This window comes from Poromitra crassiceps (assembly GCF_964638095.1).
Source record: "Poromitra crassiceps genome assembly, chromosome: 7".
NCBI classification, from domain to species: domain Eukaryota; kingdom Metazoa; phylum Chordata; class Actinopteri; order Beryciformes; family Melamphaidae; genus Poromitra; species Poromitra crassiceps.
The window spans coordinates 32,727,148-32,752,386 of NC_139628.1; the positions used below are offsets into that span (position 1 = coordinate 32,727,148).

General features: G+C 48.4%; 1 protein-coding gene across 1 annotated transcript in view; it reads right to left on the minus strand.

Annotated features, from left to right (window-relative positions):
* LOC310779108 (insulin receptor substrate 1-B) overlaps nucleotides 1-25,239 on the minus strand; it is a 66,271-nt gene that overhangs the window by 30,049 nt on the left and 10,983 nt on the right. Inside the window, exons 2-3 of the mRNA XM_083639606.1 lie at nucleotides 16,715-17,016; nucleotides 13,190-16,382 (exon numbers count right to left, since the gene is read on the minus strand). Coding sequence (XP_083495732.1) covers nucleotides 13,190-16,382; nucleotides 16,715-17,016 — 3,495 coding nt within the window. The remainder of the gene's footprint in view (nucleotides 1-13,189; nucleotides 16,383-16,714; nucleotides 17,017-25,239) is intronic.

Here is a 25,239-nt window from a genome sequence, read left to right on the forward strand (position 1 = left end):
CAAGAGCAGGAGAGAGACTGTATTGTGAAAATTCAATTGTATTTCCCTGTGAGAGGTGCGCGCACACGTGTGCAGACACACACACACACACACAGCTCAAAAGACCAAGTGCACGTACGTACGCACACAGACACACATACACAGCTCAAAAGACCGAGTGCACGTACGTACGAGCACACACACACACACACACAGCTCAAAAGACCAAGCGCACGTACGCACGCACACACACACACACAGCTCAAAAGAGAGAGTGCACATACGCATACGCACACACACACAAACACAGCTCAAAAGGCCGCAATTCACCGCACAGTCGCAGGCGCGCACACACACACACACGCACATGTGCGCACACACGCACGTGCACACACACACACACACACACACGGTAGAGATTAGGTCTCTATTCATCTTACAGAGCCAAATCCTTCCATTTCCTCTTCTCTCTCACACTGTAGTCAATGGGAGATTAGTCTGCTGCAGAGTTGACCTGAGGCAAAACACACACAGGCACACACACACACACGCGTGCACACACACAGGCACGCACACAGGCACGCGCACACACACACACACACACACAAACACACACACACACACACACACACAGGCACGCACACACACACGCACACACACACACACAGGCACGCACACACACACACCCACACAGGCACGCGCACACAAACACACACACACACACACACACACACACACACACATGCACACACACACACACAGGCACGCACACACACACACTGGCATGCACACAGGCATGCGCACACACACACACAAGCGCGCACACACATACACACAGGCGTGCACACACACACACACAGGCACGCATACATACACACACACACACACAAACACACACACAGGCTCACGTGAATGCAAATCCTAACAGCAATGCCCTGCAAAGGCAAGAAGCAGTAACTGCTTTTTTGTGTGTCGTAAAGTGTAACGCACCCTCTGGCGGCCATGTTGGAGGTCCTCAGCATAATAGTGACAAGCAGCCAACATATATTTTCTCCACACTTCACTTTAAATAGCGGAGCTAGCGATATAACAAACTGTCATGTATCATATACACTAACGTTATCAAATGTCTTCTTTGGTTGAACAAAGGCTATCGGCCAACCTACTTATATATTTTCACAGTCATTCATACCCAAACTCCCACATTTCTTTTCAACAATATCACTTATAGTTCAAGTATTCACACATACGCCACCAGAGGGGCGAGTGTGGGTCAGATGACCAAAAACCAATGACACGAAGAAAACTGTCATAATGTCTATAGCGTCTTGGACTAGTTTACCAACGTAGCCTAAACGTAGCCTCAGAACACATCTACACTCATACACGCTATCACACATACATTGATCTTAGTTCCATCCCTTAGAATTTGCCATCAAACTGTGCTTTCTAAAGTACAGAGTTGTAGCCCATTAGGGCTATAGGTCAACTAGAGGACTAGCTGACCATGCTATTGTCTGTCCTGATTTGTATCACTTTTGATTCTGTGATTTTGTGACAGACTCCCATACCAGATCTTTTCTTTTGAAATCCCGCGATACTCGGTTACCGCCACATGAGGGCACTGAAGCAAATGCATCGAATTCTGTGCAAACCGATCCTAGTAAACCCACGAGGTGATGTCACCTGTGCATTTGTTTTTACGCTATACGATCCGGTTAGCTAACCGTCGCCATCTTATTGGTCACCGTCACATCTGATCTGTGCACTAGCTAATACATCTAGTAGAGGCAAACATTAGCATTGGTAGTGACATGTTTGCTATATATAGCCTACTCGCACATTAGCTAGCTAAGGAAGCCAAAAACCAAGTCTTTTTTTTACAGGTTAGCTGAACTGATTCTTCTCAAGCTGTTTTGGAGTAGAGACTAGGGCTAAAGATATGACAGTTGACTGAACTTTGTACACAAACCCACCTTATCACACTATTCACTTGTATTTATAACATACATCACTAAGTGGACCTTCACCCTCACAGCAACAATGTTTTGCAGCAGTGTCTCCTTGTCTAGACAGTTTCAACTTTACAACATCAATATTCTAAATGGACCAAGGTTTATTTCCTGTTGCAGTGTTTGCTAATACAACAGCTGACATGAAATATGTTTGGGTTCAAACTGTTCCCGAGCAAAACAATTCCGGCGAAACATAGATATTGAACCTTTATTTGCACAAGGGCATCTGGGTAGTGTAGAGGAGACCCGGGTTCAATACCCGGGAGCGGTTACTTCTGCCGTGGCCAGATCAGATGTTCCTACTTCCTACAGACACAATTGGCCGTGTCTGCGGGTGGGAAACCGGTGGGGTACGAGTCCTGGATGCTGCATTACTGTTGCGCCTCCTCTGGTTGGTCAGTGCGCCGGTTCGGGAGCGAAGGAGGGGAACTGGGGGGAATAGTGTGATCCTCCCACACGCTACGCCCTGCCGGTGAAACTCGCGGTCAGGTTGAAATAATACTGCACATGAATCGGAGGAAGCATGTGCTAGTCTACAACTCTCCCCAGATCAGGAGAGTGGGCGGAGCAACGACCGCGACAGCAGGGGGAATTGGCCAAGTACAATTGGGCAGAAAAGGGGAGGGGGGGGGGTGAACTTGCTTAAAAAATAAAATAAAGTCGGGGCGCCTGTTCGGGGCGGAAAGGAACTGGTGGGGAATAGGGTGATCCTCCCATGTGCTACGTCCTGCTGGTGAAGCTCCCCGCTGTCAGGTGAAAAGAAGCGGCTGGCAACTGCGCATGTGTCGGAGGAAGCATGGTGCTAGTCTACGGCTGAGGCAGAGGGTGGAGCAGCGACCGGGGCAATTGGCCAAGTACAATTGGGGAGAAAATGGAAGGAAATTCAGAAAAATAAATAAATAGATAAATAGATAAATAAATAAATAAATAAATAAATAAATAAATAAATAAATAAATAAATAAATAAATAAATAAACAAATAAAAAATAAGCTTTATTTGCACACAGACAATTGTTCAATGGATGTCCATGATGGCGTCAGACACGGCAGCTAGGAGATTTGTGATGCAACTGCAAAGCCTCTATTGGCTGTTACTGTCCCCTACTCTCACATTAGAGACTTTCTACTGGCTCTGCATCATACAGGTTCACACACACACACGCACACACACGCACGCACACACACACACACCCCAACACACACCTGTAGAAAGCTCCACAGTGTCGATAGCACAATGGAGCAGAACACACCCGGTGTGTGTGGAGCAGAGTTTCCCCATTATTTCTTTGTAGGTAAGAGAGCTGCTCCGGACTTCTAGAGATTTGTCAAAGGTATTGTTGCCTCTGGTGTTGAAAGCCAGGCTTGGTTCTGCTGACTGTTGCTGCCGTCGGCCATGTCACAGTTCTGCATGGTGGAGCCATCACAAAGCTCAGGGGAGGTATATACTGTACAACACGGACGACTCTGCCAAACGGGACTGAAGCCAGGGCCTGTAGTGACACACAACCCCCTAACCCGGCGGGGGTTGCGTGGCGCACAGAGATGACCTCATCAAATGGTATGCGCTTGAAGTCAGTGAGGTGCGGGGGGAAATCCCCAAACCTTCAAGTCCATAAACACATGTGCGTGGGGATGGACACCCACACACAATCACAACCTTGAGCACTCCCCCCCCCCCCCACACACACAAAAGCCAAACAGTGGAGAGTTGTTGCTATGTGCCGAGCCAGTCTGGTGACTCCCTAGAAGAACGGACCACCCAAACAAAGCAGAGCGGACTTCAGGAAATCAAACGGCCTTGACTGTAACAAAAACAAACCCGTGTAAAAAAAAAGAGAAAGCCTTGGTTGAGGTGCCCTCTACTTCTATGTGACGGCGTTCAAAGAAGCGTATCGAATGTCTGGAGGAAAGTACCAGATGAACACAGAAATGTGACTTTTTATTTACTTCAACTAGATAGGAGCAGGGTTTTAGGCTTATCCGCTGTCCAAACTCAAAACGCAGGTTGTTTTGAGTCTTCCCATGAGGGCAAAAATCAGTTGCGTAACGCTATAATGAGGCGAATGTATCCCAGGCGAGTTTGGAATATGGACTAAATAGAATCTAATTTCCACCTTGATTGATACAGATTATGTCATTATAACATGCGGCGACAGCGTTGTAGAGTTGAATATGTATGCTGTTATTATTACACAGCTGTGGGGATACAACATTGTGTGTTGAGTTTGGCAAAGTGCATCTGGAAGTCCAAGGAGGGAGCACCACTTCAAGTTAAAATCACATATTAGGTTGTCCTTGTTTCAATCGCAGCACCGAATCCGCTTAAATTAGCAACAACTGGAAAGATGGCTAATAGCACCTGTGTGTTAGGACCGTGGCTGCCGCGCCGTGTGTGACTGTGTATTTACACTGCACATGTGTGTGACTGTGTATTTACACTGCACATGTGTGTGACTGTGTATTTACACTGCACATGTGTGTGACTGTGTATTTACACTGCACATGTGTGACTGTGTATTTACACTGCACACGTGTGTGACTGTGTATTTACACTGCACATGTGTGTGACTGTGTATTTACACTGCACATGTGTGTGACTGTGTATTTACACTGCTCATGTGTGTGGCTGTGTATTTACACTGCACATGTGTGTGACTGTGTATTTACACTGCACATGTGTGACTGTGTATTTACACTGCACATGTGTGTGACTGTGTATTTACACTGCACATGTGTGTGACTGTGTATTTACACTGCACATGTGTGTGACTGTGTATTTACACTGCACATGTGTGTGACTGTATTTACACTGCACATGTGTGTGACTGTATTTACACTGCACATGTGTGTGACTGTGTATTTACACTGCACATGTGTGTGACTGTGTATTTACACTGCACATGTGTGTGACTGTGTATTTACACTGCACATGTGTGTGCCTGTGTATTTACACTGCACATGTGTGACTGTGTATTTACACTGCACATGTGTGTGACTGTGTATTTACACTGCACATGTGTGTGACTGTGTATTTACACTGCACATGTGTGTGACTGTGTATTTACACTGCACATGTGTGTGACTGTGTATTTACACTGCACATGTGTGACTGTGTATTTACACTGCACATGTGTGTGACTGTGTACTTACACTGCGCATGTGTGACTGTGTATTCACACTGCACATGTGTGTGACTGTGTATTTACACTGCACATGTGTGTGACTGTGTACTTACACTGCGCATGTGTGACTGTGTATTTACACTGCACATGTGTGTGACTGTGTATTTACACTGCACATGTGTGTGGCTGTGTATTTACACTGCACATGTGTGTGACTGTGTATTTACACTGCACATGTGTGTGACTGTGTATTTACACTGCACATGTGTGTGACTGTGTATTCACACTGCACATGTGTGACTGTATTTACACTGCACATGTGTGACTGTGTATTTACACTGCACATGTGTGTGACTGTGTATTCACACTGCACATGTGTGTGACTGTGTATTTACACTGCACATGTGTGACTGTGTATTTACACTGCACATGTGTGTGACTGTGTATTTACACTGCACATGTGTGTGACTGTGTATTTACACTGCACATGTGTGTGACTGTGTATTTACACTGCACATGTGTGTGACTGTGTATTTACACTGCACATGTGGTCTCTCTCTCTCCCTCTCTCCCATGTAGTCTCTCTCTCCTTCTCACATGTAGTCTCTCTCTCCCTCTCTCCCATGTAGTCTCTCTCTCCTTCTCACATGTAGTCTCTCTCTCCCTCTCTCACATGTAGTCTCTCTCTCCCTCTCTCCCATGTAGTCTCTCTCTCCCTCTCACATGTAGTCTCTCTCTCCCTCTCTCCCATGTAGTCTCTCTCTCCCTCTCACATGTAGTCTCTCTCTCCCTCTCTCCCATGTAGTCTCTCTCTCCTTCTCACATGTAGTCTCTCTCTCCCTCTCTCACATGTAGTCTCTCTCTCCCTCTCACATGTAGTCTCTCTCTCCCTCTCTCCCATGTAGTCTCTCTCTCCTTCTCACATGTAGTCTCTCTCTCCCTCTCACATGTAGTCTCTCTCTCCCTCTCTCCCATGTAGTCTCTCTCTCCTTCTCCCATGTAGTCTCTCTCTCCCTCTCTCACATGTAGTCTCTCTCCCATGTAGTCTCTCTCTCTCCCTCTCACATGTAGTCTCTCTCTCTCCCTCTCTCCCATGTAGTCTCTCTCTCCCTCTCACATGTAGTCTCTCTCTCTCCTTCTCCCATGTAGTCTCTCTCTCCCTCTCTCCCATGTAGTCTCTCTCTCCCTCTCTCCCATGTAGTCTCTCTCTCCCTCTCTCCCATGTAGTCTCTCTCTCTCCCTCTCACATGTAGTCTCTCTCTCTCCCTCTCACATGTAGTCTCTCTCTCTCCCTCTCTCCCATGTAGTCTCTCTCTCCCTCTCACATGTAGTATCTCTCTCCCTCTCACATGTAGTCTCTCTCCCTCTCTCCCATGTAGTCTCTCTCTCTCCTTCTCACATGTAGTCTCTCTCTCTCTCCCTCTCTCGCATGCAGTCTCTCTCTCTCTCTCTCTCTCTCTCTCTCTCTCTCTCTTTCCGCCCTCCGTCCCTCTTTCTCTCATACGGGACATGACCCCCAAACAGGGTGACGCTTAGGGCAACATGTGTGTGTGTGTGTGTGTGTGTGTGTGTGTGTGTGTGTGTGTGTGTGTGTGTGTGTGTGTGTGTGTGTGTGTGTGTGTAGGAAATAATGCGTGTGTTGTTAGTTGCAACACGGAATGTATGGTATGTTGTACATAAGACAAAAGCGTGACTGTGTTCAGCTAAATAAATCCTGGGGTGATTAGCAGTCTAACCATTTTACGCAACAGTCTCATTAACTAATCAGAAATACTTAATTGAATAAAATATAAATCTATAATTGCTGCCCCCAATACTATTGTGTGCTGCAAATAGTGTCAATACCCCTTGAGATAGGTGGTGTCTCCCATTTCTGACGCCCATTCAAGGGGAAGCGTTCAGACAGACAGACAGACAGACAGACAGACAGACAGACAGACAGACAGACATGCAGACAGACAGACAGACATGCAGACAGAGAGACAGACATGCAGACAGAGAGACAGACATGCAGAGAGACAGACAGACAGACAGACAGACAGACAGACAGACAGACAGACAGACATGCAGACAGACAGACACAGACAGACAGACGGATGGACAGACAGACAGACAGACAGACAGACAGACAGACAGACAGACATTCAGACAGAGAGACAGACATGCAGACAGACAGACGCAGAAAGACAGACAGACAGACAGACAGACAGACAGACAGACACACACAGAGAGACAGACAGACAGACAGACATTCAGACAGAGAGACAGACATGCAGACAGACAGACAGACATGCAGACAGACAGACAGACAGACAGACAGACAGACGGATGGACAGACAGACAGACAGACAGACATGCAGACAGACAGACAGACAGACATGCAGACAGACAGACATGCAGACAGACAGACAGACATGCAGACAGACAGACAGACATGCAGACGGATGGACAGACAGACAGACAGACATGCAGACAGACAGACAGACATGCAGACAGACAGACAGACAGACATGCAGACAGACAGACAGACAGACAGACGGACGGACATGCAGACAGACAGACATGCAGACAGACAGACAGACAGACAGACAGACAGACATGCAGACAGACAGACATGCAGACAGACAGACAGACATGCAGACAGACAGACGGATGGACAGACAGATGGAGAGAGGGTGGATTCCACATCACTTCAAATGTCTTGACTGCACTTGACTGCTAACTAACAGAGCCAAAGACAGCAGTTTGTGCATGCGTGTGCTTGTGTGTGTGTGTGTGTGTGTGCGTGCGTGCACTGCGTGTGTGTGTGTGCGTGTGCGTGCGTGCGCGCGCGTGCATTGTGTGTGTGTGTGTGTGTGTGTGTGTGTGCGTGTGCGTGTGCGTGTGCGTGTGCGTGTGCGTGCGTGCGTGCGCGCGCGTGCGTGTTCCAGGTTGCTCCAATGACTGATGTATGTTTACCTCCTCCTGGCCAACCTGACATGGGACAACGTGCCAACTGGCTCTCGTGTGCCAGGAGCACAGGTAGCGTTACCGCTAAACAGTTCTAGACAAAAATACAATTGTCTTTTCAACCCTGCACATATACAAAAACTAAAAACATTTCATTAATCCCCCCCCCCCCCCCCCATTTCATTTTCCATGTAGACAAGATAGTTTTAGTTTCGTTTTAGTTTTTTCACAAAGTCTTTGCTCACTATAATACCTTTGACTTGAGTCCAATTAATTGACAAATAAATCTCCCTGTTTGTTTGATCTTCCTGCTTGGATTATTACCATTAAATGCACGTTTGTCACACGGGACAACACACCGAGTGCCACAAGGAATGATAGAAAGTCAATTTGTTATACTTTTATTTCACTTAACTCAATTGTCCTGCCGAGAGAAAGAAAAAAAACCACCCATCTGTTACTCTCAGTAGGATAAAAGAAACGCTGTGATTCATTTGCTCCTCTCGCAGACAGACAGCGTGCACAAAACACACAATCAAAGATACCGATCCGATGGGTCAGTCATGCATGAGTTTTGCAAAATTAGCCTACAGTAAACATCCCCGACTGTTCCAATGCAACAATGCCGGAGTGATTGAGATTTCTAGGACAAAACGGTGTTTACAATTACTTCACTTGTTTCTTTCATCCAAATCTGGATCTTTGTCAGGATCTGAAAATATTGGCTTTAGTTTAGTGGTGTTTTTTTTACGCTCCATCTGGGATACATTTGACATCCGGGGCTGTGCATGGGTCGTTTTCTGCGTCACAACAAAATATACTATCTCTGTTTTGAAACGCCACCCTCTGAAGAAACCAGTGTCCCGCGGTAGGAATGTTAAAGGGCTAACGGGGGTTATTTAGAGAGAGAGGCGCACACATCCGTCTCCAGATGGCAAAGAAATCAAATAATTGGGTGGTAAGGGACAGCTGGAGAGACATATAATAGAGTTCTCTCACATGCTTCTCCTGGAGGAGACTCGCTGTGGGAGTGGTGGCTGCGCTGATTTAATTTGAGTTAACATTTTCTCCTGAAACCCACCGCTCGCTAGTTCATAAACTAATGCACTCTGCTCTGCTGAAGGTCAAGAAGACACGCCTCCATTATGTGGGAAACCACACACACACACACACACACACACACACGTACGCATAGTCATACACACACACAATCTAAACCACTAAACCGCCATTATAAATATCAGATACATTAGCATGCAGACATACACAAATACAGCACACACACGCGCACAGCCGCACACACGCAAGCACACACACACACACACACACACACACACACACACACACACACACACACACATCACAATCTAAACCACTATACTGCCATAAATATCAAATACATTAGCATGCACTGCAGACATACACAAATAAAGTGTACACACACGCGCACACACACACACACACACACACACACACACACACACATACACACATACACACACACACTTTCCTGCATTACTGTAAAAGCCTTCTAATGTTTAGACAAAAGGTTTTTTGTATTTGACTGATTTGATTTTGTTTAATTTCAAGACATTATTTCGAGAAAAAACCTAGCTCACCCTCTTCATAATGTCAAAGCTGACAAGCTATTTTTACACATTACATAATCATCGGCCAATAGGATTATTTTTGGCCCCCCGCCCACTGCTGTTATGGTTTTAGCCTTTAGCCCTCTGTGCCAAAAAGTGTTGCAGGCACCCTGAGAGAGACTCAGGCCGGTGCCTGGCTGCGTGCCGAGGAAAGGTCCCGACGCAATTACATGCAAATACTATGTAATTACGCCAGATCTTTTCAAAAGCAGCTTTAGATCCAAACAGACAGGAGAAATGAACTGCTTCTAAACTGTTTTTTTCTTTATAGTAACTCATAGAGACGGGTTGCCATGTCCCATCAAGACACTTTGGCTATTTCCGTCTGTCTCTGTCTCTCTCTGGTTGCTGTCTGTGCCGCTGCTGCACACACAACGGAAGACATCTCAGTGCATGACCAAAATCTATTTTTAAAGGGTCTCCGCAATCATTTTTAAGATGGAGTGAGACACCATGTGAAAAGCGAGTGGGAAGAAAGGCAACACAGGCATGAGGGATTTTGAAAAAAGAAAAAAATGAAAAAAGTGTGGAACCATAGTAAGAGGAGTGTGCAAAAAGGGCAGGTAGGAATTGAGAAAATCCATTAGCCCACATGTCGGACGAGAAGGCAGATGAAAAATTGATGAGTGTGAAAACAACAAGTAATCAAAACGGGACGAAAGCAAGAAAGACGAGAGGAAGGACGCAGTACAGGAAGCAGTAACGAGAGGAAGGACGCAGTACAGGAAGCAGTAACGAGAGGAAGGACGCAGTACAGGAAACAGTAACGAGAGGAAGGACGCAGTACAGGAAGCAGTAACGAGAGGAAGGACGCAGTACAGGAAGCAGTAACGAGAGGAAGGACGCAGTACAGGAAGCAGTAACGAGAGGAAGGACGCAGTACAGGAAACAGTAACGAGAGGAAGGACGCAGTACAGGAAGCAGTAACGAGAGGAAGGACGCAGTACAGGAAACAGTAACGAGAGGAAGGACGCAGTACAGGAAGCAGTAACGAGAGGAAGGACGCAGTACAGGAAGCAGTAACGAGAGGAAGGACGCAGTACAGGAAGCAGTAACGAGAGGAAGGACGCAGTACAGGAAGCAGTAACGAGAGGAAGGACGCAGTACAGGAAGCAGTAACGAGAGGAAGGACGCAGTACAGCAGTGTTTCCCCTAGAAAATCTTTCAGGCCTGGAGGGATTTCGAAACGTACCTCGACCGCAACGGTGGGGGCCCTCGCTGGCAACGCTAAACTTTTAGCTAACCTGTTCGCATCTATGTTCGCAATGGCATCCCCAAGTATCATCATACTATTATGGCATGCGATGCTTATTATAAAATTGCTTATTATAATTATTGTTTTGAATGATTTGGCATCTTCTATTACGGTCAACACTGTCAACAACAGTATTGTTGTATTGTAATAATATGCCGTAAAGGTTGATTGAAATTTTGGGAAAAGCAGAAAAAATCTAAAAAAAAAAAAAACATGGCCTGGCGGGGGCGCCGTTGGCCTGGCGGGCCCGCCAGGCCTGTAGAATGGTAGGGGAAACACTGCAGAACAGTAAAGGAGTAGTAAAGGAGAGGAAGGACGCAGTACAGGAAGCAGTAACGCGAGGAAGGACGCAGTACAGGAAGCAGGTCAGAAAAAGACATGCGTGGAGCGTGTGGACTGTACGAGGGGACAGTTTCAGCAGAGTCCACTAGTGTCGGGTCGGCCCCGCCGCGGCACAAACAGTCCAACAAAAGGGTCATTTATTTGGAGGAGGAAGGAGGAGGGGGGGATGAGAGGAGGGGGAACACTGTACAGAGGCATTTGGGAGCCGTGTGAGTGAAACGCTGGCCCCATCTCAACATTCACAGCCAATGTGTAACATTCTCCCCCCGCGCTGCCCCCGCTGACGTACGCAGGCTAGCAGGCAGGGCCCATATGGTCCCACTGTGGCAGGCAGCGCTGAAACACACCCCGCTAGTTGACAATGCCTAATTCCGCCATCTCACAGCACCACATTTTCCAATAAAAGCAAACGTATGGATGCAAGCTGATGGTGCGTTTCCATTCTGTGGGAAATGGTGAAAAAACACAGCGCTGCTACGCTATATATATATACACTCACCACAAAATCCCATCGTGAATTTTAGCTAATGCTACTATAAATCCTTCGGGGGGCGAAACTATGAAACACCACAAAAACCACAAAAGGTAATTTAAGGCTAAAACAGCCTCCAGTACAAATCATAAAGAGTAGCTGTGGAAGCTAGCGCGGCGCTGCTACATAAACAAGCCAGCTTGCCAGGCTGCATTCATCACAAGAGCCCCACTGTGGAAGGTAAGCAAGGCTACTCAGCGTTTTACTGCGGCGTATAAATCCACAACTCCACTTAAACGCTGCTCTATCTACTCAAACGGCCCTGCGTCTATTTCTTAATGAGCCAATTTAGCAGCAGACAGACAGACAGACAGACAGACACAGACAGGCAGACAGACAGACAGACAGACAGACAGACAGACAGACAGACAGACACAGACAGGCAGACAGACAGACAGACAGACAGACAGACAGACAGACAGACAGACAGACAGACAGACAGAGAGACAGACAGACAGACAGACAGACAGACAGACAGACAGACAGTGGCTCAAAGAGAAGGTTTTTCGATGAGGGAAATGTCTCACGCTGAGCCAGATGAAGCATTGTTTACATTCATATAGCCGTGGTGGTCCCCAGCTAGATAAGGGTACATGCAATGAAAATGCATCATCTGCGCCTAGTGGCCTTATTGTCACCTACCACACACACACACACACACACACACATGCACACAGACACACACACACACACAGACACACACACAACATTGCAGTTACAGCAAATATAAATATGCAAATACTGTAACACCTACTACAACTGCCCCCTGGATTTTTGAGCTCGATCAACTAACGAGTCAACGAGTCTATGGATGCTTTCCTTGCATAAGAGATGCCTCAAGATGATCAATACTCTTTTCAAAGGTATATATATCGACATTCATTGATATTCCGGTCGGTCGTCTGTCTCGACTTTAACGCCTTACAAAATCAAATCTGTGGAAAAGGCAGCATAATGCTTTTAGAGCCGAAGGAAAATGTGCTTCTGAGTTTTGAGACACGGCCCATCTATATCTCATGCTGTGGATTATGCAGACAGTCATACAAACCAGATTGGTGTCTGCGTTCTAATCCGGCGCCAGGTGGGTTTGAATAAATGCAGAGATGGAAAGCGCTGCTCGGTTCCATTGGATTATCTTAAAGGCTATACTTTTCCATTTGAATGAGGTGACAGAGTGCATGTACTATAGGACAGAGGCGAGAGAGAGAGAGACCACAGAGAAGATGGGGGGGGGGGGGGGGGGGGTCATAGGAGCTGAGGTGTATTGTAAAAGTATTGTAAAAAAAAGCTGAGGAGAAATGATTATTGAATACAGTGAGACAATAAAGGAGTGAGGCAACTCTTACCTGTTCCCTCCTTGCTTCCGTTCTGGTGCGTCCGCAGCTCCTCTGATTTGTAGAAGTCGATGCTGGCGTATGTGTTGAGGCTGGAGCTGCTGCCGCTGCTGCTGACTGCGGCGCCCACTCCCCCGACCACAGAGGCCCCGCCCAACGCGGAGAAGAGGCGAGAGGTGGTCTGGCTACCTGAGGGCCCGTCCACGCCCGAATGGGGACTCTCTTTGTTCACCAAGTCCAAGTCTATGTAGTTGAGACCTTGCTCTGTGGATGAAGCCTGGGCAGCGGGTAGGGACTGCTGCCCGGGGAGGTTGAACGGAGCGGAGGGGTCGGTCACAGCGCCGTTCCCCCACAGTATGCCGTCAAAGCCCAGTCGGCGGGCCATGGCTTGGGCGTGCTCGGGGAAGAGGGAGGCAGTAGAAGTGGAGGAGGACGAGGTGGAGGTAGGGATGGAGGGAGTTGCCAGGAACGTCTCCGAGCAGTGTCGCCTGCGTCCCTGCGGGTCGGCCCGGATGACTTTCGCCCCGTGGTCGGGGTTGGGCCCCGGCTTGGCTAGGGGGAAGTCCAGACCCAGCGACAGTCCTGGAACAGGGGGGTCTGTCCTGGCGGGGGAAGGGGCTTTGGGGGAGACATTGGATGTCGACCTGGGGACGGTGTTGCTATTCAAGCTAAAGGCCATCTCTGTGTAGTCTCCACAGGACATAGGCGACTCCGTCACTGACGGGACGCTCTCTCTGCTCTCCCGAAGGGCCGCCTCAGCCACCTCGGCAGCCTGTTCATGAGTGCCGGCCATGCTCTCGTCACAGGCTTTGGGGGCGTGAGCCAGGGTTGGAGGGGTGGGAGGGGTGTGGAAGGAGGGGAAACCAAGCGGGGTGAGGGAGAGGGGCGATGGGGACGGAGAAGGGCCTAGGTCCATGTTGACGTACTCGGAGGCAGCTGGAGGGGTGATGGGGGCAGATGGGCTACGGGAGAGCGGCATGAAGCTCCCTAGGCAGGAGGCTGGCCTGTGTAGGGGTAGCTGGCTGCTAGAACCATGAGGCAGCGACATGCCGTGCCTGAGCCCCCTGCCGCGGCCTCCTCCGACCCCAGCCTGGCTCCACTTCTCCCCCTTGAACTCGATGCTGACGTACTCCCCGGGGCTCTTCGGTTCTGGAGGGAGGGGGTTCTCACGGACCCTCGGGAGGGTGTTCGCCTTGGACACGTCCACAAACAGGCTCACTGGTCTGTTTCTGGTGTGGCTGCCCTGCTTGGACAACCCGCCAGAGCCCCGTCTCTGCTGTAGCGCGCCCCCGTCTTTGGATTGAGCTCCCCCAGCCGCGGTGCTCGCTCCCTGCGCAGAGCGGTCATCGCTCTCCCCCAGGCTCTCGCTGCTGGCTGAGCTGGACGAGTACGAGGAAGAGGAGAGCGACAGGTGGCGTCCCACGACTGAACTTCCCGCTGGTGTCTCCGGGCGCGCTCCCATAGTCCTCCCTCCGCCCATTCCCCTACTGCCACCCCCGTTGGGCCTTCTGCCTCGGCCAGGCCCCTCTTCAAAGTGTCCCGTGGAGGGGTTGTGTTTATAGGACCGGGGCAGGGAGTAGTAAGAGTACACCATCTTGGGGGCTTGCTGTTGAGCATTGGGGTCCAACTGGCCGGTGTGCTCGGGAGGCGGGGGGCTGCCGTTTACGGAGCGAGTGCTGATCGGAGACATGTTCATATAGTCACTGCCCGCCCTGCTGTCTGCGCTGCCGCTGCCCAACCAGGCCCCTGCAGAGAGACCTCCGCGCTGGTCGGGGGAGCAGCTGCTATGTGGGGACATCATCATGTAGCCGTCGGAGGCCGGCGGGGGGCGGATCTGCAGCGGCGGGGACACGCTATTATTGGGGGTCATGGCCATGTAATCATCAGCCGGTTTGGACTCTGAGTCGGGGACGGAGAGCGCCAGCGAGTGGGAGAGCGAGGCTGGCGGCTGAGTGACTCCCGGCAACATGGACATGTAGCCGTTATCCACACCTAAGTCTACGCCGCCGCCTCCTCCACCCCCGCCGCCTTCCCCTTTGAACTCCCCCGCCACGTCCAGGTACCCGCCTCCTCCTCCCCCCGTTGAGCCTCTCTCTGAGTCTCTCCGTGCCGAGGAGGAAGTCGAGGAGGTGAAGGACTCGCGGCTGGTGCTCCGCGACATGACGGCGTAGTCGGCCGAGTCTTCCTCCGTCGGCTCCTCGCCTCTGCGCTGGCGCGGGGCGAGCCTCTCCAGGGCCATGGGAGGGAGGGAAGCCCGCTTACTCAGCAGCCTGCGCTCGGCTTCACATTCCCGGCTGGAGGAGCGGCGCAGCACTCTCCTGGTCTGCGGCTGGGAGCCACAGGCACTTGTTCCCTGTGCCGGTAGGGTGCTGGATGGGGAGGCCCCTTCACTACAGCCTCCACCACCACTACCACCACCGCCACCACGTTGGCCCATTAGGATATAGTTGGCTGCCTCGTCACCAAGGGACTGGCTGCTCATGCTGCCCACAGAGCCGTCGGGCAGGCTGGGCGAGGGGAGGAGCGAGTTCTCTCCGGGACTGGAGCCGTACTCGTCCGAAGAGCCGTAGTCGCTGGCTGAGCCCGAGACAGATGTGTGATGGGAGGGGACACGACTGTAGGAGCCGGCCACGGCGCCGGCAGAAGCCGCCACGCCTCCAAACTCCGAGCCGTGCCCCGAGCTGGAGGAGAGGCTCGGGGCCGGGGAGGGTGCCGGGTTGGAGATGGAGCGCATCAGTCCCAGGGGGGTTTTAGCAGCTGGGGTGGAGGAGGCCGAGCGGGCTGACTTTGACCTGAGGATTGGGGTGGTGGAGCAGGAGCCGTTGGTGGAGGGGCTGGAGCCTGGGCCTTGGAGTGGCGTGGTCCCCCCAACTCCTTCATCTCCCTTCCCCCCGTCACTGGCAGTGCGAGACCTGGGGAAGCTGTGGCGAGGGGTGGGCGAAGCACTGGCACTGTTGCCCCCTGCTCCGCTGTTCGGCCCTCCGGCCGGCTCGGTTCGGGGTCGGCGGGTGAAGCCCACCTGGCTGGGGGGCGGGTTGGGGTGGTGGCGGCGTGAGGGGACACTGATGGGGTTGGAGGCAGTGGCGCCCCCTCCTGGGCCGGAGTTGGACTGGGACTTGCTGCGCTGGCGGAATTCTTCACTCAGTGCCTTCATGGCTTCCAGCAGCGTTTCATGCATGTTCTGGGCCACCACCGAATCGTCCACCTGGGAAATGTCATGTCAGCTCAAGTCATGGTTGTGCTCATTCCAAAATACAATTTTTAAAAGAAAAGAAAAAATCTAAAATTCCAAAAATAATTTGACAAAAATTACTTTTAACTCAATTTAATTCAGGGAAGCTCAAATACTAATTCCTATTTGATTTAAGATTCATGCTTGATCCCTTTTTGGACATCATTTAACTGAGTTGACCACATTACACATTCATTGACTTTGTTGGTTATAAACTCTCCAGCTTGGTGGAACCCTCCCGTTGACTGTTCCTTACCCAGTCAACATACTTCCAACCTAAAAGGGACCGAAAATTAGAGGCTCACCTGCATCCAGAACTCGCCTGGGCCTGTCACGGCAGAGCGGCCCACCTCCACGAAGAAGAAGTTCTCCGAGTGGCCGCAGCGCCGCACGTTCATCAGCTGCAGCACCACGGCGGCGGCGTCCGAGTTGAGCTTGACAAAGTTGACCGTCTTGTCGGTCAGGCAGAGGCGGTAGACGCCCACCAGGTTCTTGGCCTGGCCCAGGCCCTTGGGCCACACCTTCACCTGCCACACCTCTTTGAAGGCTGGTCCGGGATTGGGCACCCCGTAGTCCCCCGCCGCTCCGCTGTCTGTGGGGGTCTTGCCTTGAGGGTGGAGGGTGGGGATAGATGAATACAGGAGAGGGTACAGGAGGGAGAGAGGTGGAGATTGAAGGGTTGTTTAAAAGAAGAAAGGGAGAAGGGGAAACAGGTGGGGAGGGAGGGAAAAATCAAAGAGATATAATTAAAGTCGTTGGAGAGGAACATTTATTTTGGGCAGTAGAGGAGGGTTCCCACACATCATACATTTCAAACGCTTTCCATGACTTTTCAAGCATCCATCACAGAATGTCCATGTACTGTATATGAAACAGTATTGGTGACTAACTGCTGGGTCCACGTGACCATGAGGTGAAGAAACGTACGTGATAAGGTCAATCATGCATCGACATATCGAGCTACGTTACATCAGCAGCTACAGACAATTGTATGTTACATTGAAGGTTATAATATCCACGGAAGATTAGGCTACTGTAACGATGACAACATTCTATAACTTTTCCAAAAACTTTCAAGGATTTTACGAATGCCCTGGCTTTTCCTTTTTTTTTTCTTTTTATTGACAGATCATTATCTTTACATACTTGCATTGTATACATTGTAGATATGTACTGCCATAGTTTTTTGTTTTTTTTTAGAGAGAGAAATAAAATAAAAGACAAAACCACAACAGCTGCCCTGGCTTTTCCAGCGTTGGGAAAGGAGATTTTGACATTCCATGACTTTTCCAGGTTTTCCATGACCGTGGGAACCCTGTACTAAACACTAATATGACTTTCCGGCCAGTGGTCAACAAGGGAACGGCAGGTGAAAGCACCACTATTTACCTGTTGGGAGAGGGCAAGGTACCTCTATTATGTAAGCTCTGCTGATATTGGGCTTTTCAGAGATTTTTGAACCAGATCTGAGTTCAAGCTGAGCTGAGCTGAGCATGCAGCAGCTTGTGAGACCGGATCACTAACACCTGCATGTTCCAGCTCGGGGTCTAACTCGTCAGCCACACACACACTGACACACACACACACACACACACACACACACACACACACACACACACACACACACACACAGACACACACACACACACAGGACCCGCACATCTACTCGTGTGGAAAAACCAAACTGTTGAGAACCGGAGCAGCACTGCAAGAGAATGATGACTATGAAAGAAAATGGAGAGCCCGCCCGTGGTGGAAAAACTAAAGAGCGAAACCACTCGCAAAATGCTTAAAGGCTCAATCTTCCCGAATCCAAAGTGACAACATGCAATCCGTTCCCCCACGTCCTGAAATGTGCCAACATTTTGAAACTTATTACACCCCATAACTATGGCAACCAACGAGCCAGAACTCTTAATCCTCAAAAGGCATTTTCTGGAGCCGCATGCACTACTGACATTTAGGGACTGGCTGACTTTGTAAACTGCCTTCTGGTCGGACTATATGGGCAGTCCACTCACCTTTTGTATGAGCTATTTATTCTTTATTCAGACAGGAGGAGGGGAAAGTACTGAGGCGAAGAGACGGGAGAGAAAGCTTTGAAAAAGATGTGATCTCGGGCTAGCGGGTGCACACAGTATAGTATATAGGCACCCGACGGTCTCTGGGCATTTTGTTTGTGTGGTGTTTGAATTGTTAACTGATCTGAGTTGGAAATGTGCCCATTACCCCAGAGAATTGCCCTAATACCATCATAGAGAGCCAAAGTGAACGTCACTTCCTGCTTCAGCACTGTACCAGAGATTTTCATCCGCCATTTATTTTCCCATAGACATTTCGTAAAAAGCTTATAAAAATAGTTTTACTTGTTCTCAAACCAAACACTTCAGCTATATTTAGAAACAGGAGAGACCACATAACATTTCACTCGGACCAAAACGTTAAAAGAAATTGCGGATTTAAAGAAAATACTTTTCCATGTTTTGTTTTTTTTAAGTTTTGGTCCGAGTGAAACGTTGTGTGGTCTCTCGCCGATTCTAAATAGAGCTGAAGCGTTTGGTTTGAAGAACAGGTACAACTATTTTTTATAAGCATTTTACGAAATGTCTGTGGGAAAATAAACGGCGGATGAAAATCTCTCGCACAGTGCTGAAGCAGGAAGTGACGTTCACTTTGGCTCTCTCCATCGTATCCAATTAATTGTCAGCAGCCCCTGAAATTGTCTCTGAATATCACAAATTTTGCTTTTAAGAACCACCCTAAAATCCGCCCTGGCCATGGCCCCTTTTCTCCCAGGCAGCAGCAGCTCTACCATTTCACTCAGCTTTCGCCGTACAATTGCCAGGTTGGATACTGTAGGTATGTGCATGACAACTCTCGCACATCAGTCAACCTGATGACAAGACGCATGAGACACCTCACCTCACCTGCTCCCATCATGGGAACAATGATGTTCTTTGTATAATAAGAGCACCTGCTTAATAAACCACTGCATCTGCCATATTGGAATATTGATGATGGGGCTTTTCGTCGACAAGTTACTGAGAGATCCCCAATCAAGGTCAAAGGTCAAATTGTGACACCGTCTGGTGAAAGGAGTAACAACAAGTTACTTTTTCTTTTCTTTTTACACAAGTTGAGATGTTGAAGAACACACTCAATATAACAAACAACGGTTTTAGGTCGACTAAATACTTCAATAATATACTTTGTTAGCAAACTAAGCTTGTTCAGGGAAAACCGGGCTTCAGAGCGTCTTTCTCTCAATGTTGCTGTTAGGAGTATGAACATTCAAATAGCATTATCTTCTTCAGGTATTTTCACATTTCAATGTATGACACATCATTTGAAAGCTTACAATCTGCACTTTCATAATCTGTAAAAAAAAAAAAGAAAAAAAAATTAAACTGAAAAATGACCTTAACTCATTCAGTGCCAGCCACTTTTGGAGAACGGATGCTCCCAGTGCCAGAGTTTTCAGAGCGTTTTCAGTGATTTCTCGAGGCCCACAGAATATTGTGTGATATTACTATGTAAACACCGAACACGCACAAGAACGAGCTGGCTCTATTGTATCATCAGCAAAAAAAAGTTTATTGATACCATTTTCCGTTCTTTAGTTATGAGCCGGAGAAGATAGGTTGTTTTCAGCGTTTTCAGGCTTTTCAAATTATTAGCTGAGATAATCCGCCTTTTGTGAAATGCAGCATTTCAAGCACATTCACTGAGTCTGAAGATAATATTTTCTGATGTAGTGACGTAGTTGTTGTGTGATGCCCTGCGTGCACCACCCCCCTCCCCCCCTCCCCCCGTAAACTCCTCCCCACACTGCACACAGCCTCACGCAACCATTATATTTTCGGAGTGCTGCGTTTGTGTGCTGCTGTCGGCTCTCAGCGCCACAGCAGGGAAGAGCCAACCCGGATTGCTGAATGGTTTGGCGTCAGGGGCTGCTTTCCTGTCTGCTAATCGGGTGGAGAAACTATACAGACAGACAGACAGACAGACAGGGACAGAGGGGCTCAGTTGTGAGCGCGGATTGACTCCTGTTCGGAGCCAATGTCAGCTCCCGCGACAGAGCAAATGGCTCTGGGAGCATGCATCGGGTTGTCTTTGATCCACGGCTTTTAGGCTGTTTCTCGGACCTGTCTCTAATCTGGACTGCACCGAGCAAGCACTGTCGCCACCTAATGAGTCCGTAAAATAGGTTATACACCTCCAATAGCTACTATAGTTGTACAGGAGCTGCGGAAGGCTTTGATCGACGTCCCACCGTCAAAAAACGCATTGGACGTCGAAGGACGTCCGTGGCATTCTACGTCACTATTTAATTGGACGTCGAAGGACGTCCATGGCATTCAATGAGTTAATCTACTTGTTACACAAAGTCCCTGTCGCAATTTTCACATAGTTTTCCGCTTTAAGCAATATATTCAATCGTATCCAGTGTTGAAACAAATTCTCTTTAATCGCAGTGCACACACTCACCACTGCATGCAAAAATATGACTGTATGTATGTATGTATGCCTGCCTGCGTTCCCTCTGCTCTACTCCTGTGCCTCCACTGCAAATCCTACAATGACAACCATATGCAGAGGAGAAGCCTCAGCACACACACAATGGACGCCGTACTAGTTGCCGGCGTGCTTCGGTTATTATGACAAACATTTCCACCCTTTTTCCCCAAAACCATCCGGCGGCCAGTCATAGCTGCAAAAGTGAGAGAACTCTTGTGTGTCCTCCTCCTAAGTTCTAGTTCCCCAACCAGAAGGATCTTAAAGGAGAACTAGAATAGATGTTGTGTTGAAAAGGCACGGAGCTGCTGTGGCTTAGTGGCTACAGCGACGAGGAGGAGGAGGAGACACTCCCCCTATATTAGATGACTCATTCGAGGCCACGCATGACTATCTCATGTACTGCTTCGTATGTGAGAAGCTGTATGCAAGAGGTCCCAGTGCTGACTGACTCCATTTAGATTTACAACAGGAAGAGATGGAGAGGAGATTTTACAGTGTGGGCCCAGGGAACGATTGACGATGACAGATTGCAGAGAGATATCGGACAGAGAGAGAGAGAGAGAGAGAGAGAGATGAGAGAGAGAGAGAGAGAAAGGAGAGAGAGAGAGAGAGAGAGAGAGAGAGAGGAGGGCCTGGTGAAAGGAAAAACAAAGGAAAACATTATTTTAAGAGTGTTGGGCAGTGTTGGGCAAGTTACTTTCAAAATGTAATATACATATTACTAGTAGTTACTTTCATTTGGAAGTATTAATATGTTACTTTACAAGATTACTGTCTGTGTACTGTAGAGTAACTTGTTACTTATTACACTATTTTTGCATTAATTTCACCAAATAACTGCAGTAGCAGAATGACATCGATCGCCGCCCCGGAACCATCCCGAAAAATAATTCCAACTGTCTTGAAGTCAGTACTGACAGCGTCCAAAATTCTAAATGTAATCATTTTCCTTTGTTGTCATCTATAGTGGTTATTTGCATAAAAACACACAAGTTGATTAGGAAATGATTGTATCTATTATGTGCTTTGATAAAGATAAAAAAATAAAACGAAATTTGTAACTTCTCTTACTTGACAAAGTAACTGGGATATTCCTCAAATCCTACTGGTGGTAATAAGCTGAGTTACTGCTAAAAGTAATATATTACATGTAATATGTTACTTTTGTAATGAGTTACCGCCAGGCAGATTAGACGCTTTATTTATTTTTAGACTTTTCAATCGAGCCACTGCTCCCTTACCAGACCTCTACATCAGATCTCACAAGCTGCCACAGCGCAGGCCTATTCCTCTCCAAGGGTGTCCTTCCGTTTGAAGAGGCCATTAGGTTGTCTTGAAGAGAGCACAAGTATGTTGTTTGTTGTGAGTACGGCGCATCCTGAAGACCTCAGCTGTGCCCTCCTCCACAGCACTCACACACACACACACCTTTGATCTCAGGGCCACCAGGGCGGCGCACACTTAACAGACACTCTCAGTGTGAGAAGCCCTGTGAAAACCTTCAAGAGGCTTTCCTGGAATCAGAATGCTATCCGAGCCGAGGACAGACTGAGCTCCACCTATGGAAACATGGCCGAAGCTTTCCCACGGTTACGTAAGGCGTTCATATTGCACCGAGCGAGCGGCATGCATTATAGATTGTCACTACCGGCTCTCCTCCTCCAGACATTCGTGGTCCTGTGCGGCTGTGAGGGAGCGCTGGCTTTTGACTTTTGGGATGGGCAACTGGGGGGGGGGGGCGTCCTCACTCATTGTGGCCCTCGAGTCAATAAAAAAATAATAAGAAGAAGAAGAAGAAAGAAAGAAAGAAAGAAAGAAAGAAAGAAAGAAAGAAAGAAAGAAAGAAAGAAAGAAAGAAAGAAAGAAACATATAAATAAATAAACAGATAAATAAATAAATCAGGGGGTTAGGGCCGGGGGAAAACACAGAAAGCATGTCACATTACGTGCCAACACTCCCGATTTTCGCGGGAGTATCCCTATTTTTAACCCTTTCTCCCGCTATGCTCCCGATTGGTCATTTCTCTTCTTAAAGGAACACTCCGCCTATTTTCAACCAGCTTTGTAGCATTAGAACATCAGTAGTATATCAGAAAACTGTAAACGGTTTTGAGGTCTGTCATTTCATTTGACAGTTATTGAGTGTCAAAGTGTGGACCAGTGACATCACTGGTCCACACTAACTCAAATTAATAACTCATTAACTCAAATCAACTCTCAATAACTGTCAAACTATTCATCATTCATCTAGTTCAACAGTTATTGAGAGTTGATTTGAGTTAATGAGTTATTAATTTGAGTTAGTGTGGACCAGTGATGTCACTGGTCCACACTTTAACACTCAATAACTGTCAAATTAAATGACAGACTTCAAATCCGTTTACAGTTTTCTGATATACTACTGATGTTCTAATGATACAAAGCTGGTTGAAAATGGGCGGAGTGTTCCTTTAATCTCCCGATTTCATAGTGACTAGAGATGAAACGATATGAAAATGTCATATCGCAATTATATTGACCAAAGATTATCACGGCTATCAGTAGATCACAGTATTGTTAAGAGGTGCTGAAAATGTTCAAAAAGTACTAATACACTGACAGAAATCTTTTATATTGAAAACTCAGACCCAAAAATCATTGAAACACTCAGGAAAATCATTTCTCCAAGGCTGCGCCTCTGGCATTTGGGAGACGGTTGCCAACTTTGGTTGACGATGGACAGTATTTACCAATGTTTTTCAAAGCTTACGGTTATCGTAATCGGCTATTGTTTCATCCCCAAATAGTGACACAAATCAAATGGCTGTAGCGGGTTTAGTTTTAAAGCCAGAGCGAAGTCATCACAACGTCATCATGAGTGACGTCATTTTGCCTGCTGGGATCCTACTGGTGGAAGTGCACAGTTAGACTTGTGTGTGTGTGTGTGTGTGTGTGTGTGTGTGTGTGTGTGTGTGTGTGTGTGTGTGTGTGTGTGTGCGTGTGTGCGTGTGTGTGTGTGTGTGTGTGTGTGTGTGTGTGTGGCCCTCTCTATCATCAAAGCTGTCCATCCCTGCTTTAGGTGACGACCATCTAGTCAGCTTGCACGCAGCAAAACCAGCATGATGCTCCTACCCGTATACAACATAATGAACCCTCAGGAAGACACGCACGCACACAGAGCGGCCATCTAAAGAGGCCCTTAGCAGCAGGAGATGATATGAGGGAGGAGGAGGGAGCCGGACGTCCTGAAAGCTAAACACACCTGGAGGTAATGGAGCGTCTACGGGGGAAAGCTTGAATAAGGGCGATACGTGTGCGCGTGGGGGGCAACCTTGCTTCAACCTTCAACGAGGGGAAAAGTGCGTAGGGCAACAAGCGTATTTATTTCAATGTTACAGTAGCCTACAGTAATTCCTTTTAGAGTGAGCCCAAAACAACTTACACTGCCTTATTCAGTGGGCGCTTGTTTACTTCACTTTCGTAACCACACATGAACCGACGGTAACTCGCCGTTTTACATGTGGCTGACGGGTGGATGGCGACGGCCCACACTACTGTCTATTCATGCCGTTTTATTTTGCTGCGCTGTGCCAACGACGACCTCCCTCGAGAGCAGTATGAAGCGTTAGACTCTCTCTAACGCTATGCCTTTTCTCTGTTGCCATATTAGATCGGACCTGAGCTATTGGCGGCGTGGAGGTGGCGCAGTCTTCCCCTGGCCTTCTTACTATAACTGCTGCCACTCTTTCAGGGCGGGCGGGGGTGTGTGTGTGTGTGTGTGTGTGTGTGTGTAGAGGGGGGGAAGGGAGGGGGGCGGGTGATACTGACAAGCTCTTCCTTCACTGACCTACTAATTATTGTTATGCTATCGCACAAAGTAGGTCTTCCATAGGGGGGTTCTGGGGTACATGTTACGGGCGGTTACCCCCGCAACGACACGGGATAATAGAGGGGGATTTGTTATTGAAGGCCTGTGTCTACAGGATGGGGGGTGGGGGGGGGGGGGGGGTGGGGGGTGCACTGCTGCTGCAGGCCTCATGTGTGATGATGATTCTAGTTGGATTAAGCCTGAGCTTTAGCATGTAAGGCCGCTAATGTTGTTTTAGCCAAACGGCACCAGGCAGCCGCCGCGCGGTTCCTTACCCAGGCTACGCGGTTCCTACCTCCCCTATTTGCATCATGGCAATCTTTTAAGCCACGCCCCAAGCTCGACGTGATACATTTCCATGCAAAATATCTGGCAGAGTTTTTAGATTTACTCGGCATCAGCGGGGGAGGAGGGGAGGGGGGTTGGGGGGCGAATAAATGATCCGAAACTTGAATGATCTTGAAT